The sequence below is a fragment of the Pongo pygmaeus genome, chromosome 10 (assembly GCF_028885625.2).
Source record: "Pongo pygmaeus isolate AG05252 chromosome 10, NHGRI_mPonPyg2-v2.0_pri, whole genome shotgun sequence".
Classification (NCBI taxonomy): Eukaryota; Metazoa; Chordata; class Mammalia; order Primates; family Hominidae; genus Pongo; species Pongo pygmaeus.
The window spans coordinates 48,425,500-48,445,129 of record NC_072383.2 but is presented as its reverse complement, the minus strand read 5'-3'; the positions used below and the strand labels follow the sequence as shown (position 1 = coordinate 48,445,129).

At 41.9% G+C, this 19,630-nt stretch overlaps 1 protein-coding gene across 6 annotated transcripts in view; it reads right to left on the bottom strand.

The window, feature by feature from the left end:
* Positions 1-19,630, bottom strand: part of ATF1 (activating transcription factor 1) — a 61,496-nt gene that overhangs the window by 18,267 nt on the left and 23,599 nt on the right. For 5 of the 6 annotated variants that reach the window (XM_054442815.2, XM_063646943.1, XM_054442816.2 and 2 more), the window contains one exon: positions 7,464-7,564. In XM_054442815.2, coding sequence (XP_054298790.1) covers positions 7,464-7,564 — 101 coding nt within the window. Of the gene's footprint in view, positions 1-7,463; positions 7,576-19,630 lie in introns of all 6 variants that reach the window. The other variant, XM_054442821.2, reaches the window with a different exon arrangement.

The following is a 19,630-nucleotide window of genomic DNA, read 5'->3' as shown; positions in this document are numbered from 1 at the left end:
GGGTTTGAAGCAGTATTTCACAATTTTGATTTGCAATTCCCTTAATGATAAATGTTGAACATTTTTTCATAGGTTTATTAGTCATGTGTTTATCTTCTTTGGAGAAATTTTTATTCAAATCCCTTGCTCTTTTTTTTTTTCAAGACAGAGTTTCGCTCTTGTCGCCCAAGCTGGAGCACAGTGGTGCAATCTCGGCTCACTACAACCTCTGCCTCCCAGTTCAAGCGATTCTCCTGCCTCAGCCTCCCTAGTAGTTGGGATTACAAGTGCCCGCCACCATGCCTGACTAATTTTTTGTATTTTTTTTTTTTTTTTTAGTAGAGACGGGGTTTCACCATGTTGGCCATGCTGGTCTTGAACTCCTAACCTCAGGTGATCCACCCACCTTGGCCTCCCAAAGTGCTGGGATTACATGCATGAGCCACCATGCCCAGCCCCCTTGCTCATTTTTTAATTGGGTCTTAATATTTAGTCTTCTGATCAATTAACATGAGATGTCTTTTCACTTATTTAGATCTTTTTTTTTTTTTGAGATGGAGTCTCCCTCTGATACCCAGGCTAGAGTACAGTGGTGCAATCTCGGTTCACTGCAACCCCTGCCTCCTGGGTTCAAGTAAATCTTCTGCCTCAGCCTCCCGAGTAGCTGGGACTACAGGTGCAGGCCACCACACCCAGCTAATTTTTGTATTTTTAGTAGAGACAGGGTTTCACCATATTGGCCAGGCTGGTCCCAAACTCCTGACCTCGTGATCCACCCCACCTTGACCTCCCAAAGTGCTGGAATTACAGATGTGAGCCACCGCTCCCAGCCTTACTCAGATCTTTTAAAATTTCTTCCAACAAGGTTTTATAGTTTCCAGTATATGTATTCTTTTTTTTGAGATGGAGTTTTGCTCTTGTCACCCAGGCTGGAGTGCAGTGGCGCAATCTCAGCTCACTGCAACCTCTGCCTCCCAGGTTCAAGTGATTATCCTGCCTCAGCATCCTGAGTAGCTGGAACTACAGGCGCGTGCCACCAGGCCTGGCTAATTTTTGTATTTTTAGAAGAGTTGGGGTTTCACCATGTTGGCCGGGCGGGTCTCAAACTCCTGACCTCAGGTGATCGCCTGCCTCGGCCTCCCGAAGTGTTGGGATTACAGGCATGAGCCACTGCACCTGGCCTCCAGTATATGTGTTCTGTTTCTTTTGTTAAATTCATATCTAAGTATAATTTAAATTTATAAATTTAATTTTAAACCTTTTATACTTTGTTATTGTAAATAGAATTGTTTTTAAGTTTCATTTTTGGATTAGTCATTGCTAGTATATGGAAATACAGTTGATTTTTGTTATATTGATCTTATATCCTACAACCTTGCTGGAACTTGTTGATTAGTTTTATTTTAATAGATTCTTTAGGATTTTGTATATATAAGATGATGTCATGTACAAAGTGTTTTATTTAGTCCTTTCCAATCAGGATGCCTTTTATTTAATTTATTGACTAATTCCCTGAGTGCAATGTTTAGAAGTGGTGAGAGGGGATATCCACATTATTTTCTTATTAGGATGTTAGTTGTGAGTTTTTGGTAGATCCTCTTTATCAGGTTGAGGAAGCAGCCTTCTATTTATCTGTTGAGCAGTTTTATCATGAAAGGGTACTGGATTTTTGTCAAATGCTTTTTCTGTGTCTTGAGATGTTTTTTGTTTTGATTCTATTAATATGATGTATTACATTAATTGATTTTCAATTATTAAACCAATTTTGCATTTCAGGGATAAATCCTGTTTGGTCATGGCATATACTACCTTTTATATGTTGTTGGATTTAGTTTGCTAATATGTTGTCGAGGATTTTTTGTGTCTATATTCATGGAGGATATTGGTCTATAGTTTTACAATTGCCTTTTAATTGGTGAGTATAGGCCATCTTCAGTATTGGCTGATCTTCCACTTTATTATTTGCTTTCTGTTTATTCTGTTTTTAAAATTCTTCTGTGTTCCTGCACCTGCATTATTTTGGATTATTTGAAGACTTTTCAAAATTTAATTTTAATCTACTGTATATTTGACTAAATCTTTTTGTGTAGTTTTTTTTTAGTAGTTGCTCTAGGGGTACATAGATACCAAGCTTTTTACAGTCTACATAGAATCAGTATTTTACCACTTCAGGTGGAATGTAGAAACCTTACCACCATATTAGATCTGTTTATATTTCCCTCTTTATATTGTAGATGTCTTATATATTACCTCTGCACACATTAAAAACCCCATCAGAATTTCATAATTTGTTTTCAGCCATCAAATTGATTGATGGATTGACTGGAACAGAGTCTGGCTCTGTCACCCAGGCTGGAGTGCCGTGGCATGATCTCGGCTCACTGCAACCTCCACCTCCCAGGTTCAAGCGATTCTCCTGCCTCAGCCTCCCAAGTAGCTGGGATTACAGGCGCCTGCCACCATGCCCAGCTAATTTTTTATCTTTGTAATAGAGACGGGGTTTTGCTATGTTGGTCAGGCTGGTCTCAAACTCCTGACTTCAGGTGATCTACCTGCCTCAGCCTCCCAAAGTGCTGGGATTACAGGCATAAGCCACCGCGCCCAGCCATCAAATATATTTTAAAGCAGCAGTTCCCAACCCTTTTGGCACCAGGGACCAGTTTCGTGGAAGACAATTTTTCCATGGATAGGGAAGTCAGGGGATGGTTTCAGGATGAAACTGTTCCATCTCAGATCATCAGATATTAGATTCTCATGAAGAGTATGCAACCTAGATCCCTCGCATGTGCAGTTCACAATACGGTTCACATTCCTATGAGAATCTAATGATGCCACTGATCTGACAGGAGGCAGAGCTTGGGTGCTAAGGCTCGCTCACCCGCTGCTCACCTCCTGCTGTGCAGCCTGGTTCCTAATAGGCCACAGAGAGGTACCAATCCACGGCCTGGGGTTTGGGGACCCCTATTTTAAAGAATTCAATAGAAGAAGAACTGTCCATTATATTTGCCCAGATATTTCTGTTGCTGTTTCTTCATTCCTTAAGTTTCTCTCGTCTTAAGAATTTTCTTAGCAGTTGTTTTACAGCAGGTCTGCTGGCGATTATTTCCCTTAGTTTCCCTTCATGAGAATAGTTATTTGACCTCCAAGTCTGAAGGATACTTTCAGTAGACAAAGAATTTTGGGTTGATCGTTTTTTTTCTTTTTATTTTGGGTGCCAAGACCCAGGAGATAATTCTTTTTTCTTTTAGCACTTTAAAAATGCTATTCCATTATCTTCTCGCTTCCATAGTTTCTGATGAGCACTCTGTAGTCATTCACATTGTTCTCTTGTAAGTAATGTGCCATTATTCTCTGGCTACTCACAAGATTTTTCTTTAACTTTAGTTTTCAGCAGTTTGATTATGGTAAGTCTGGGCAATGATTTATTTGTGTTTATCCTGTTTAGAGTTTGCTGAGGTTTTTGAACCTGTAGGTTTACATCTTTCACCAAATTTGGTAATTTTTCAGCCATTATTTTTTCAAGTATTTTTTCTGCACTATACTTTTTTCCTCTCTGAGACTCTAATGACATAAATCTTAGATCTTTGGCTATTGTCTCACAGGTCCCTGAGAATTAGGTAATTTTCCAATCTCTTTTCTATGTTCAGATTGGATAATATCCATTGAATAATCTTCAAAGTTGACCATTTTTTCTCTCATTTCCATTCACTATTGAACCCATCCAGTGACGTTTTATCTCTGTTACTGTGTTTCTTAGCTCTGAAATCTCTATTTTATTCTCTTTATATCCTCTATTTTTGGCCGACAGTTTATACCTTTCATTTCAAGAAAATTCACTTACTTGTTGGAACAGTTTAATAATAGCTTCTTTAAAGTCCTTGTCATATAATTCCAACATTTCTATCATCTAGGAGTTGGCTTCTGTCAACAGTCTTTTCCCGTGTAAGTTGAGATTTTTCCTTGTTCTTTGATACCAAGTAATTTTGGACTCTTTCAATATTATGCTATCAGACTCTGGGTCTTGTTTAACAAAAAATGTTTTATATTCTTGTTGCATGTGCATGTGTGTATTTGGGACAGGGACTCACTCTGTCACTCAGGTTGGAGTGCATGGCACAATCATGGCTCACTGAAGCATCAACCTCCTGGGCTCAAGTGATCCTCTGCCCTCAGCCTCCTAACTGGGACTACAGATGCACACCACCATACCTAGCTAATTTTTGTATTTTTTGTAGAGACAGGATCTCCTTATGTTACACAGATTGGTCTTAAATTCCTGGACTTAAGTAGTCCTCCCACCTCAGCCTCCAAGTGCTGGGATTACAGGCATGAGCCACAGACCTAGCCTATATTCTTGTTTGACTGGGATTACAGGCATGAGCCACAGACCTAGCCTATATTCTTGTTTTAGAAGGTATCAATCTGGTTGTGTCCAAGCCACAAGTTCTGACCAGCCTTCTGTGGGTTGTGGTTCCAATGTCAGTTCAGTTTCCAAAGTCTTTGCAATGCTATTCATATCTATTACACATGTGCACCAGGTAGCGGCCAGTCTAGAATTTGGGCAATGGTGATCTGTCCTATACATAGTTAAGTTCTAAAAGTCTACATATGCTAGGGAAGCCTATTTTTATTCATTTTTGGTAGAAATGTATGAGGTGCTGGATTTAATCAAATACTTTTTTTCCCTGCATTTATTGAGTTGACTGTATTGTTTCTGCCAATTCTCACTTACGTGGTTTATGTCCTTGCACGTTTGATTTTTGAGTGAATTCATATTTGATTTATACGAATCTGTGGCAATCCAGAAAGCTTAACTTTGAGAAGTTTCTTTTCAGATGTTATAGCCTCCTTGAGAGACCCCTACTTAATAAAGAAATCTCAGGTTCAGGCTGGGCATGGTGGCTCACGCCTGTAATCCTAGCACTTTGGGAAGCCAAGGCGGGCAGATCACGAGGTCAGGAGATTGAGACCATCCTGGCTAACATGGTGAAACCCCGTCTCTACTAAAAAATACAAAAAATTAGCCAGGTGTGGTGGCGGGCGCCTCTAGTCCCAGCTACTCGGGAGACTGAGGCAGAAGAATGGCATGAACCTGGGAGGCGGAGCTTGCAGTGAGCCAAGATTACTCCACTGCACTCCAGCCTGGATGACAGAGTGAGACTCCGTCTCAAAAAAAAAAAACCACAAAACTACCCAAATTAATCATTATTACTATTGTTCTAAAAAGCCAATGCTAACTGAAATGAATTGTCTTTGTTCACTATACTTTCTTACATTTATATTCCTTTCATTTTCTTCTTCCTGAAGTATGCACTTAAGTAGTTTCTTTTTTCTTTAGAGATGGAGTCTCGCACTGTCACCCAGGCTGGAGTGCAGTGGCACGATCTCGGCTCACTGCAGCCTCCATCCCCTGGGTTCAAGCTGGGACTACACGCATGTGCCACCATGCCTAGCTAACTTTTGTATTTTTAGTACAGATAGGGTTTCACCATGTTGGCCAGGCTCATTTCGAACTCCTGACCTCAAGTGATCCACCCGCCTCGGCCTCCCAAAGTGCTGGGATTACAGGCGTAAGCCACTGTACCCAGCCCCCTTAAGTAGTTTCTTAAATCAGTTTGAAAATGATTATTATTTCACCATCATTTTTGAAAGACTGTTCGGTAGGCACAGAATTCCAGGTCAAAAGTTACTTTCTCTTTGAATTTAAATATTGGAGCCTGAGTACAGTGGCTCATGCCTGTAATAGCAACACTTTGGGAGGCTGAGGTGGGAGGATCACTTGAGCCCAAGAGTTTGAGACCAGCCTGGTCAACATAGTGGGACTCCATCTCTACCAAAAATTAAAAAAAATTAGGTGGGTATCATGGCATATGTCTATAGTCCCAGGTACTCAGGAGGCTGAGGGGCTGAACCCAGGAGGTTGAGGCTGCAGTGAGCCATGATCACACCACTGCACTCTAGCCTGGGCAACAGGGTGAGACCTCCGTCTCAAAAAAATATGTAATAATTTAAAGATAAAAATAAGGATTTTAGTTTATTGTTTTATACTGTACTTCAAAAATCTGTTGTCAGCTTACTGATCCTTCCTTTCTAGGTAATTGGTCTTTTCACTTGGAAGCTTTTAGCCTTTAAGATCTCCGGTTTATCCTTGGTGTTCTCCAGTTTTACTTCACAACATACACCTAGATGTAGGTTTCTATTAATTTATCTTGTTTGGGACCTTGCTTTCTTATGCTGAGAAATTCATATCCTGAAAATTGCAGTCATTATCATTTTCTCTCCTGGAGAGACTAGAAGCTGGAAGTGCTCTTCCCTCTTCTCTCCTTTTATCTATGTATGTTGTGTACTGGACCTTCTCATTCTGTGTTCTATCTTAACTTCTCTTTGTCTTTCTGTGTTCCATTCTAGGTAATCTACTGAGAGCTGTATCCTCAGGTTCTCTAATTTTATCTTCAGTTACGGGTATTAACCCTTTATCAGATAAGTGGTTTGCAAATAATTTTTTCCCAGTCCGTAAGTTGCCTTTTCATTTTGTTGCTTTGTTTCCTTTGCTACACAGACCCGTTTTTTAGTTTGATGTAGTCCCATTTATTTATTTTTTTGTAGCCTAAGCTTTTGATGTGATATCCAAAAAATCATTGCCAAGGTCAATGTCGAAGAGCTTATCACCTATGTTCTCTTCTAGGATTTTTACGGTTTCAGGTCCTAACATTTAGGTCGCTTATCCATTTGGCGTTGATTTGTGTAATGGTATAAGATAAAGATTCAATTTACTTTTTTTTTTTTTTTTGAGACAGAGTCTTGCTCTATTGCCCAGGCTGCCACAGTGCAGTGGCGCAATCTCGGCTCACTGCAACCTCCGCCTCCTAGGTTCAAGTGATTCTCCTGCCTCAGCCTCCCGAGTAGCTGGGATTACAGGTGTGCACTACCACACCCGGCTAATTTTTCTGTTTTTATTAGAGACGGGGTTTCACCATGTTGGCCAGGCTGGTCTCAAACTCCTAACCTCAGGTGATCTGCCCGCCTCAGCCTCCCAAAGCGCTGGGATTACAGGCATAAGCCACTGCATCCGGCCAAAGGTCCAATTTCATTTTTTCTTGGAGACAGGGTCTTGCTCTATCACCCAGGCTGAAGCACAGTGACACAATCACAGATCATTGTAACTTCAAACTCCTGGCCTCAAGCCATCTTCCCGCCTTAGCTTCTAAGTAGATGGGACTACAGGCGTGTGCCACTATGTCCAGCTAAGTTTTGTATTTTTTGAAGAGACAGGGTCTTGCCATGTTGCCCAGGCTGGTCTTGAACTCCTGGGCTCAAGCAATCCTAGCTCGGCCTCCGAAAGGGCTGGGATTATAGGCGAGGGCCAACCAATTTCATTCTTAACACTGACACGTGCTAACTTCTTTAGTGTAATTTGCACAGCACCTCTTGAACTCATTTGGTACTATTATAACATGCAGGGCTTCATACAAGAGAGTACTCACCTGTAAGATGGGCGCCGTGCGAGGATCCCGTGGGCTTTCTGTGAGGAGCCTATGCTGTCAGATGAGTCCTGAGACTCCTCACTTTCTGATAAAGAAGATACCTAAAAAAGAACTGGCATTAACAATGATGAACAATGCAGGTGGGGAAAAAAACAACTGAATTTTTACTTTTAGAAAAAAATGATCTGTCTCCTGCCACTCAAATTCATTTGTACATTAAATCTAAGGTCTAAAAGAAACAAAAGGAAAAGGAAAAATGAGAAAGTTTATTCCAGGAGCCCAACCTATTAAAGGAATATCAAATATAGCAGGCCCAGAGCTGAGAATAAAGTCTATCCCCCAAATGAAGCAGTACTATTTTACCAGAGTTAAAAAGACCAGGCTCTGAGTCATTCTCCACCCTATTTCTACACTGATGCACATTACTTAAAAGTGTTGTTTTATTACTAACCTACCTGACATGCTAAGTTTGAAAAACCTGATAGATATTCAACTGCTGACATTGAGACGACCATTAAATATACAAGCCTGCAGGTCTGGGAAGAGGTCTTGGCTAGATACGTAAATTTTGGAGGTCTAGCTTTTTAGAGTCCTTAAAGCCATGAGACTGGATGAGCTCATAGGGGTAAACAGAAGAGGACTGAGGACTAATCTCAGGAACACTAAGAGACTGGATGAAGAGGAGGAACCAGCAAATGAGACTAAGGAGTCACCAGAAAAGAGGAAAGAGAACCAAATGATTGAGCTGTCCACGGAAAACTAGTGAAGACAGCACACTGAGGAGAAAAGAATGATCAACCATGTCCAATGCTGTTTACAAGTTGAGATAAATAAGGACTGAGAACAGACCATTCGATTTAGCAAGGTGGAGGTCACTGGCAACAGCAGGTATAAATATATGCCATTTTAAAATCTGTATGATTCAATTTTATCTCATTTCACAAGTTAATACATGTAACACTTGGCATGCATACAATGTTAATTTTTATAAACTACATCAATACAATATGCAAGTTATAGCAATATTTTACAATTGAGAAAACAAGTTGTTTTCAATGTTTTTTTTAAAATATTTTTTAATTTTTGAGACAGGGTCTCGCTCTGTCACCCAGGCTGAAATGCAGTGGTGCAATGACAGCTCACTGTAGCCTCACCTTCCTGGGCTCAAGCAATCTTCCAGCCTCAGCCTCCTGAGTAGCTAGGATTACAGGTGCACATCACCATGCCCAGCTAATTCATTTTTTTTTAATCTGACAGGGTCTCATTATGTTACCCTGGCTGGTGTCAAACTCCTGGGCTCAAGCAGGCCTCCCAAAGTGCTGGTATTACAGGTGTGGGTCACCGTGTCTGGCCTCAATTTTTTAAGCGTATTAAAACTTTCCAACATTTGTCCAAAGTTAGATTGTGATATCTGACTTTATCTTAAATTTTTTTTTTTTTTTCTGAGATGGAGTATTGCTCTGTCGCCCAGGCTGGAGTGCAGTGGCACGATCTTGGCTCACTGCAACCTCTGCCTCCTGGGTTCAAGTGATTCTCCTGCCTCAGCCTCCTGAGTAGCTGGGATTACAGCCACGTGCCACCACACCCAGCTAATTTTTGTATTTTTAGTAGAGATGGGGTTTCACCATGCTGGTCAGGCTGGTCTCGAACTCCTGACCTCATGATCTGCCTGCCTCAGCCTCCCAAAGTGCTGGGATTGCAAGTGTGAGCCACCGTGCCTGGCCGACTTCATCTTAATTTTTAAAAATAAAATAACCCAGGCCGGGCGCAGTGGCTCACACCTGTAATCCCAGCACTTTGGGAGGCCGAGGTGGGCGGATCACGAGGTCAGGAGATCGAGACCATCCTGGCTAACACGGTGAAATCCCATCTCTACTAAAAATACAAAAAATTAGCCGGGCCTGGTGGTGGGCGCCTGTAGTCCCACCTACTCGGGAGGCTGAGGCAGGAGAAGGGCGTGAACCTGGGAGGTGAAGTTTGCAGTTAGCCGAGATCACGCCACTACACTCCAGCCCGGGCGACAGAGCGAGACTCCAGCTCAAAAAAAATAAAAATAAATAAAAAATAAAATAATCCAAACAGGCCTTTGGCAGGGACATAAGAAATCAATTCTCCACATTAGTTACTATCTATAGAAAGCCTTCCCCTAAACTATTTAGACATGAAATTTCCAGAGAGGCTTCTTTTATATGTTATTTCCTTCAAAAATGAGTTCTAGTATATAACTACTCATTTATATTTCATATTAAATCTATATCATTATACAGAAAATAATTAGTCACAACCCAATAATAATTAAGAAATAGTAACCAATAATTTAAAATAAGAAAAATCTGTCACTTTTCTTTTCCTCAAGCATCATATATCTTTTTTTTTTTTTTTTGAGATGGAGCTTGCTCTTGTCGCCCAGGCTGGAGTGCAATGGCACAATCTCGGCTCACTGCAACTTCTGCCTCCCGGGTTCAAGCGATTCTCCTGCCTCAGCCTCCCAAGTAGCTGGGTAGCTAGGATTACAGGCACCTGCCACCATGCCTTGCTCATTGTTGTATTTTTTAGTAGAGATGGGGTTTCACCATGTTGGCCAGGCTGGTCTCGAACTCCTGACCTAGTGATCCGCCCATCTTGGCATCCCAAAGTGCTGGGATTACAGGTATGAGCCACCGTGCCTGGCCATAAAATACTTCATTTCTAATCTAATTCTTTAACTACACTGTCTGTCCCTAAGCTTACTCCAAAGCCTTCCAATGAACTTAAAATAAATTGTAAAACTAAGGAATTACTTGTAATTAAAATAAAAAATTTATCTTTAATAACAGCAGCAGCAAATAAGACTAAAATTTCCATATAAACACTAAAAAAATCCATGCAGCCACCTCCTTTCTCATGGGAATACCACATAAAGATGCAGCTCTAGTTTTGACAACATTGCCATAATCAGGAGAAGAAAAGAGGAATATAGCTTTTCTTCTAGGAGAGCTGCTTCTAAAAATGAGAGATGACCAAAGGTATCCTGGGACTCACAGAAATTGGAAGATAAAATGGGAAAAGTAGAAAGAAAAGGAATCTAGGATGGCTCTTTCTTTCCTACTTTTGTCAGGCGTTAATATGAAGGTAGATAAATACAAATAAGAACTTTCCTCTACTACAAGAAAACTCTTTTATTTGCCCTCCATAAAGCATATGGTAGGTAGGTACTGACTCCATAAAGCATATAGAAAATACCTGGGATAAAAGGGTGCTTTCCCTTTAAAAAAAAAAAAAAGTCCCTCATTTCCTTAAATCATAAGCAATAACTTTCCCTAAAATTGTCTTCTATTTTCACTAGGTATTATATACATGAAACTAGAAATTCTAAAACTTTTCTATTTGCCTGATTTGGTCTGCAGTCTAATTTGTAGGACAACTTTATCTTGGTTTATAATATTACAGGTACAGCAACTGCAATGTATCTGTAGACTCAGGGTATAAAAGTCCCAACTCTCGACCACTAAGTCTTCAAATTTCTATACCATTTGCACATGTGGTGGGTGAATTACAGAAGACTGGGCTGTCTGGATGACCCCCTGAACCTGTACTTGCTCTCCAGGAAGATGTATAATTGTCACTGGAGCAGATCCTCTTAATGACATCAATAGAACAAATACAAATTCAATTAACAAAATATACACTGTACCTATGCACATAAGATAGCTGAGTTCTTAATGCTGGAAACACATTTCAGAGCTGATTATATTTAATCACATCATTAACCAAACATTAGGTACCTTCTATTGACCAGAGGCTGAACTAGGGATTGAGAGTACAAACTAACTATAACAAATAGAATAAGAGTTATAATAGAGGAAAATTACAAAGTACTGTTCTGTGGGAGCAAAGAAAGGGTGTTATTTCATCTGGGTTTTGAATAATTAACAATTATCTGAGGGTATGTATGGAGGGGCAGGAGTTAGGGGACTGGAAGGTATTTTAGGCAGAGGAACTGATTGTGCAAAAACATGGAGAATCTTTAGCACATGCTATTGTGAAGAGATATGGTTGAAAACTAACCAAGAAACCAAGAGTCAAAAAGTGAGTGAAACACCAACTTTGGGCAGCATCTTGAAAAAAAAATAAAATATTTCAAGTAAATGACTGAATCACAAAATTATAATTTATTTCTGTTGAAATCAGATGCGGTTTCATGGAAATACCATGATAAAATGTTAAACTAAGAAAAGTCCACTCATCATCCCTCCAGGCTCACCTCAGGTCCTACCTCTTCCAAAAAGCTTTCTCAAATATTTTCAGTTAACAGAGATCTCACGCCTTCCTCTGGACTACTCTGGTCCATACCATTCCTCTCAGATTTAAATCACAAAATAAAACCTGGACTACTTCTCAGGCCCTGAAAGTAAGTTTCCTGCCTGCTCCCCTGTTCTCTTTCTTCACATTGGGCTCCAAGAATACTGCTTTCCCTGTTCTTTTTTTTTTTTGAGACTGAGTTTCACTCCTTCCCAGGCTGAAGTGAAGTAGCACGATCTAGACTCACTGCAACCTCTGCCCCTGGGTTCAAGTGATTCTCCTACCTCAGCCTCCAGAGTAGCTGGGATTACAGGCATGCGTGACACGCCCAGCTAATTTTTGTATTTTTAGTAGAGACGGGGTTTCCCCATGTTGGCCAGGCTGGTCTCGAATTCCTGACCTCAGGTGATTCGCCCGCCTCCACCTCCCAAAGTGCTAGGATTACAGGCGTGAGCCACTGCGCCCAGTCTTCCTGTTCCCTTTCTTCTTTCACTGAAAGTTCTTTTCCTCATCCCAAGACTAGATTAAACAAACTCCAGTCTCATCATCCCTCAAAATGCCTAGGGTCATGAAATTCTGTATAAAATTTATCCAGCCACTGAGAACCGTAACCTCCATTTGTAGCACAAACAATGCCATTCAACTCCCTCCTACTAACTGACCAAATTCTTGACCAATGGCTTTTGTCACGCCAAGGTTCTGTCCCCAGAATGACACCAGAGCCCCCTTAAAACGCCTGCCTGAGAAAGTTCAATTCTACCAAAAAAATTTACTGTTTGTTCCAGCCAAAACTTGACTATAGGCCCCATCCTCACTTTTCTTACAGCATTTTAGAAAACTTGCTGTTATGAATCCTTTCTCTGTCCTGTGAGATGTAGATATTCTAAAACCTAGAAATCTTTCTTTGGGCCTGTAAATGTAGTAACCAAGAAAGAAAAGATTTGCTCCCTGTCTCCCAGTCTGTGGGAGAGTAGGAGCCTAACTTTGACAAGTGCCAATGAGCAAGCAGGATGGCTAATCATAGTGACAATTCCTTCCCTCCCCCAAACATCTTATGTACTTTTCCTTTAGAACACCCCAATATTTAAAAAGCTTTCCATCTGTTTCAGTGGAGCTGAGCTCAGTTTATGTTGGAGTTTCTCTCCTATACTGCAGTAATCTGATAAAATCTGTCTCGCTGCCTTTAACATGTGTCCAGCTCTGTTCCTCTTTGACAGTACCCCAATATGGGCATAGAGAAACTGAAGAATAAGAATAAACAAAGAGCTGGGTGCAGGGACTCATGCCTATAACCCCAGCACTTTAGGAGGACAAGGCAGGCAGATCCCTTGAGCCCAGGAGTTCAAGACCAGCCTGGGCAACATGGGTAAAATGCAGTCTCTACAAAAAATACAAAAATTAGCCAGGTTGGGCAGCGCATGCCTATAGTCACAGCTATGTGGGAGGCTAAGCTGGGAGGATTGCTTGAGCACAGGAGGTGAAGGTTGTGGTGAGCTGTGATTGCACCACTGCACTCCAACTCTAGCCTGGGTGACAAAGTAAGAACTGTCTCAAAAAAAAAAAAAATAGAACCCACAAGTCTTAAGAGTCCAGCTCTAGAGTTACCATTACACTTGGAAAACATTAACAAAACGTCTCCCCACCTTTCAACAACTGAAGCCACTCAGCTAATGGAGAGAGCGTATGATAGGATTAATTTACATTTCTAAAAGACTAAGGGCCATCATTCCTCAAAGGTATCTGGCAATCCATGTGATTTAATGCAGGCTGTGGGTCTGGCAGGTTGAAAAGGAAAAGAGGCACCAGATTTTGATTTAGCTAGTGGTAGTCCCTATCCCTTATTACTACGGTTCGTCTAACCTCACAAAATGCTCATTACTCAGGGTCTCAAAGTCCTGATTCTCTTCCCAACCCCACTCTCAAACCTGATAATCTAAATATTGAGAGACCTTTCAAAGGAGGAAAGGGAGGACCTGGTCCCCCAGTCTTTTTTTTTGGGAGGGGGGCAGGGTCTCACTCTGTCAACCAGGCTGGAGGGCAGTGGCACAATCTCGGCTCCCTGCAACCTCTGCCTCCTGCGTTCAAGCGATTCTCCTGCCTCAGCCTCCTGAGTAGCAGGGATGACAGGCGCCCACCACTTCCGGCTAATTTTTGTATTTTTAGTACACATGGGGTTTCACCATGTTGGCCAGGCTGGTCTCAAACTCCAGGCCTCATGTGATCTGCCCACCTCCCAAAGTGCTAGGATTACAGGTGTGAGCCACTGCACTCTGCCACAACTTCATACTACTTCTCTGTCCACTGGTTCACTTACATTATAAAGATTCTAGATTCTAAATTATCAGTCCAAAATCTAAAATAGAGCAAGAACAAATAAAAATAAATAGTAAACAGGCCAGGCATGGTGGCTCACACCTGTAATCACTTTGGGAGGCCGAGGTGGGCAGATCACCTGAAGTCAGAAGTTCAAGACCAGCCTGACCAACATGGTGAAACCCCATCTCTACTAAAATTACAAAAATTAGCCGGGCGTGGTGGCGCACGCCTGTAGTCCCAGCTACCTGAACTGCTTGAACCCAGGAAATGGAGGTGGAAGTTGTAGTGAGTTGAGATCGCGCCACTGCACTCCAGCCTAGGCAACAGAGCGAGACTCTGTCTCCAAAAAAAAAAAAAAATCTCATTTAATATACATTAACACTGAACTACGTATCAGTCGCTAGCACTGTAACGCATGCCTGAATGAAACTTATCTAACACATGTATTTCCTCCATAAGGCACATCACAGCCTTCTTGCACTTAGAACACAAGATAGCACTTTGTACTATACTTGGGAGTCAATTTTAAATAGCAAAATCACCAACAAAAAGGAGAAAAATGCAAAAAATGTGGTTATACTAACTAGACCACAAAGAGGCCAATTGTTTATACTATGAGAGCTGATGCAAGAAGACACAGCATCACCTTGTTTGACCTCAGCTAGGAATATAGGAGTGACTCAAATTTTTTGCCACTTTGCACATGTCCATGAATGACCACAAAAGTGCCGTGAGTGTTTCTGGAGTTAGAAATAAATTTTATCAAGTAGGCAAATTTGCAAATACAGAATCTGTGAATAATAGGAACCAGCTCCAGCTACTCAGGAGGCAAAGGCAGGAGAATCACTGGAGGGCAGGAATTTGAGGCTAAAGAAATATGATCATGCCACTGCACTCCAGCTTAAGCAACAGAATAATACTCGGTTTCCAAAAAAAAAAAAAAAAGGGCCAGGTGCAGTGGCTCACGCATGCCAGCACTGCACTTTGGGAGGCTGAGGTGGGCGGATTATTTGAGCTTAGGAGTTTGAGACCAGCCTGGGCAACACTGCAAAACCCCGTCTCTACAAAGAAATACAAAAAATTTAGCCAGATGTCATGGCACACACCTGTGGTCCCTGCTACTTGGGAAGCTGAGGCGGGAGGATTGCTTGGGCACAGGAGGTCAAGGCTGCAGTGAGCTATGTTCACGCTACTGCACACCAGTCTGGGTGACAGAGTGAGACCCTATCTCAAAAAAAAAGATTGGCTATAAAATAGTTAATTTTTATTCCTCATCTTATTTGACCTATCAGCCACATTTTACACAGGTGACCATCACTCATTCTGATTTCCAAGATTTGAGTTACTCTTGATTTTCCTCCTACCTCACTGACAATCCCTCTTCAATGTCCCCAAACTCCAAATGCTAAAGAAGCCCAGATCCATTGACTCATCTCTACAATACTTACCCCTCAGTAATGCCATCTAGTCACATGACTTTGATCACACTACACCTATGTTAAAGAGATATTGTTCCACAGTTCTTGGGCACTCTATTTTTCTCCCTGCCCTTTCCTTCGTTCTCTGTTTTCATTGTGGGTAATTTCTACTGACCTATCTTCAAGTTCACTGATTCTTTTCTCAGCTGTGTCAAGTCCACTAATAAACCCAAACATATACTTCACTTGTGTCACCATCTTTTTTTTTTTAGACAAGGCCTCACTCTGACATCTAGGCTGGAGTGCAGTGGTGCGATGTTGGCTCACTGCAACCTCTGCCCACTGGGCTCAAGCAATCCTCCCACCTCAGCCTCTTGAGTAGCTGGGACCACAGGGTGTGCACCACCATGCCTGGCTTTTTTTTTTTTTCTTTTGTATTTTTAGTAGAAATGGAGGCTTGCCATGTTGCCCAGGCTGGTCTTGAACTCTTGAGCTCAAGCAATCTGTCTGCCTCAGCCTCCTAAACTGCTGGGATTACAGGCGTGAGCCACCACACCATTTTTATTTCTAACATTTCCATTTGACTTTTTCATATAGTTTCTAACCCTCTGCTGAAATTCCCCAGCTGTCCGTGCATGTTTTCTACCTTTCCCACTGGAGCCTTTAACATATTATTCATTCTTATTTGAAATTCACTCTCTGATAGTTCCAACAGCTGGGTTATCCTGAGTCTGGTTCTGTTTATTGTTTTGGTTTTTGACAGTGAGTTGCTTTTTTGTGTGCTCTTGGTATGTGTTTTATAATTTTTGCCTGAATGACAGACATCATGAATAAGACACTAGAGACTAAATAGTATTTATCTTCCGAAATGGGAAAACCAGAGGGTACACCTCTTCACTAGGGTGTGTGTGTGTGTGCGTAGGGAAGGGTTTGAGTCATCTATTCAGGAACTGAGCTGGGTTTGGATTTTGTTGTTGTTTGGATTACCTTAAATGTACTACCAGCTTCAAATTCCTCCAGTGTGACTTTCTGCTTAGGGTGGGGCTGGTATGTCAGAGGGTTTCTCTCATTGTTCTTGCCACACCCTCAGCCTTAGGCTTCATCTGTTCATCTGCCCCAAAGAGGCTCTTTCCAAACTCTTGTCCCTCCCCCGGGGTAGATTGCTATTGCTTGACTTGACAGCACCAACAGGGAGGTTCTCTGTTGTCCTGGCCCAGTCTCAGTCTCAGGTAGGCCCTATGTCCCTGGGTTACAGGGGTTGGGGCTTTCTCCCAGTGGCAGAAAAACTCTAATAGTCTAAGCCCTTAACAGTTTCCTGCCGTTCCCTCAGGGTTTGTGGGTTTTCTTTTTCTTTTTACTTTTCCCAAACACAATGGAAAACAGGGTTTATTCCCTTTCTCCCAGTGGCTTAAAGCCTTTTCTTCCAAAGGAAAAAAAGGTCCAAGTGGGCCTGTACCACCTACCAAGGCATTCTCTGGTCTCCCTTGTGTCCCCAGCCCCATTTTTCTCCTAAGAAACTGCTGGAGGTCCTCGGAGAAAAACCTACAAGAGGGTATGAACTGTCTTTGTGTCTGCAGCTCCCAAGGATTCTATATGCTCACGCTTGCCTACACTTGGACTTTAGCAAGTCATTAATTTTCCTGCTAGTATGCAGCCCTGCTTTCTTTGCTCTGCCACAGGTGAGCCACGCCCACACCCCACCTCTATGAGTTTATTATTTTATAGAACATACAACTTATTCTTGTTTTAGGGTAAGAGTAACATTCTTTCCAGCTTTCTGCATCCTAGGGGGAGTCTGGAAATCATTCCATGATTATAAATACCACCTATACAGCCACAACTCCTAAATTTAGATTTCTAGTCTGGACCTCTCTCCTGGACCCCAGACTCATGTATCTAGCTGCCTACTGGATAAATCTACTTGGATGGTCTGCCCAACAGATTTTAGGGTGGCCCCCATGATCTGCAGCTCCTGGTGTTTGGGACTTTGTCTAATCCTCTCCCCTTGAGAGTGGAAGGGACTTGTGACTTGCTTCTAACCAACCTCATTAAGCAAAGATGATGGGACGTCATGTTTTATCATAAAGAAATGGGATGTTATGTTTTATCACAAGGAAATGGGATGTCATTCCTTTGATTATATTATGTATAAGACTGTCTTGCTAGCAGACTTGCTCTCACTCTCCTGCTGGACTTGAAGCAGGCTGCCATGCTGTGAACTGCATACGGAGAGGATCACGTGGTAGGGAGTTACTGGTGGCCTTTAGGAGCTATGAGCAGCCTCCAGCCAAGAACCAACCAAAAAACTGAAGCACTCAGTCCTACAGCCACAATGAAATGAATTCTGCCAACAAACTAAGTGAGCTTGGAAGTAGATTCTTCTCTAGTCTAGCCTCCTGCTAAGAACTCAGCCCTAGCCAATGCCTCAGTTGCAGTTTGGTGTGAGACCTCAAAGCAAAGAACCCAGTTAAGATATGCCTGACCCCACACAAACTGTGAGATAATAAATGTGTGTTGTTTTAAGCTATTAGCTTTGTGGTGATTTGTTCTGCAGCACAGAAAACCAACACAGATAATATTACAGACGTAACATGCCTAAAGACCAAATTCCTGATTGCCAACATTCCCCCAAAAAGAAATGGAAAACATCATCCAGTGTTGTCCATCTCAATAAATGGCAATTATATATATACGTTTGTGTGTGTGTGTGTGTGTATGTGTGTGTGTGTGTGTGTGTGTAGTATATATATATAATTTTTTTTTTTTTGAGACGGGGTGGGTCTACACTATGTTGCCCAGGCTGGTCTGGAACTCCTGGGCTCAAGCAGTCCTCCCACCTGAGCCTCCCAAGCAGATGGGATTACAGGTATGCACTACCACGCCCAGGTCAAGTAATTTCATTCTTAACAGTTGCTCAAACCAAAACTGTGACGTCAATCTTGGCTCCTTCCTTTATTTAAAACTCCACATCCAATCCAAAAGCAAATACTATTGGCTTTACAACCAATATATATCCAGAATCTAACTTTGTCTCATCACTACCCCAGCTACCACACTGGTTCAAACCATTGTCATCTCCCATGTACATTACTGTAATGCCTTCTAACTAGTTTTCCTGTTTCTATTCCACAAAGCAGTCTGAGCGATTCTTTTAAGATACGCCAGATAACATTTCTACTCAAAACACTCTAAAGGTTCCCCGTGTCACCCAGATTAAAACACAAAAATTTTACAGTGGCATATGGCCTACATTATCTGGCACTCTCCCCTCTTCGCACCCCAACCCTCTCTGCCTCATCCTCTATCAATCCCTCTCCCAACACACTGGCCACCTCGGTGTTCCTTGACTGTATCAAGCACATATTAGTCTCACAGTTTTACAACTGTTGATCCATATAATTGAACAGGTATTTCCTCAGACAAATGTCTCTGTCTACCTTGTATAAAAAGAGAAGTCCCCTGTCCCCACCACCAACTCTCTCTCTCTCCTATCGTGCTTTATTTGTCTCCATGGCACATATTACCAACTGATAGGTTTTGTTGCCTGTCTCTCCAAAATTAGAATATAAGTTCCAAGAGAGCTGAGAATTTTGTTCACTGCTATATCCCCAGTTTATACTGAATTATTGTAAAATACTGTTTCCTTTACATAATTTTTTTCTTTTTTTTTTTTTGAGACAGGATCATGCTGTTACCCAGCCTGGAGTGCAATGGTGCAATCACGGCTCACTGCAGCCTTGACCTCTGGGGCTCAGGTGGTCCTCTCACTTCTGCCTCCTGAGTAGTTGGGACTGCAGACAAATGCCACCATACCTGGCTAAATTTTTTTATTTTTTAGTAGAGACAGAGTCTCACTATGTTGCCCAGGCTGGTGTCAAACTCCTGGGCTCAAGTGATCCTCAGCATCCCAAAGTGCTGGGATTATAGGTGTGAGCCACCGTGGCCAGCCACTTTTTTTTTTTTTTTTTTTAGACAGAGTCTTGCTCTGTCGCCCAGTCTGGAGTGCGGTGGTATTATCTCGGCTCACTGCAACCTCCACCTCCCCGGTTCAAGCAGTTCTCTGCCCCAGCCTCCCGAGTAGCTGGGATTAAAGGTGCATGCCACCATGCCCAGCTAATTTTTGTATTTTTAGTAGAGACGGGGTTTCACCAT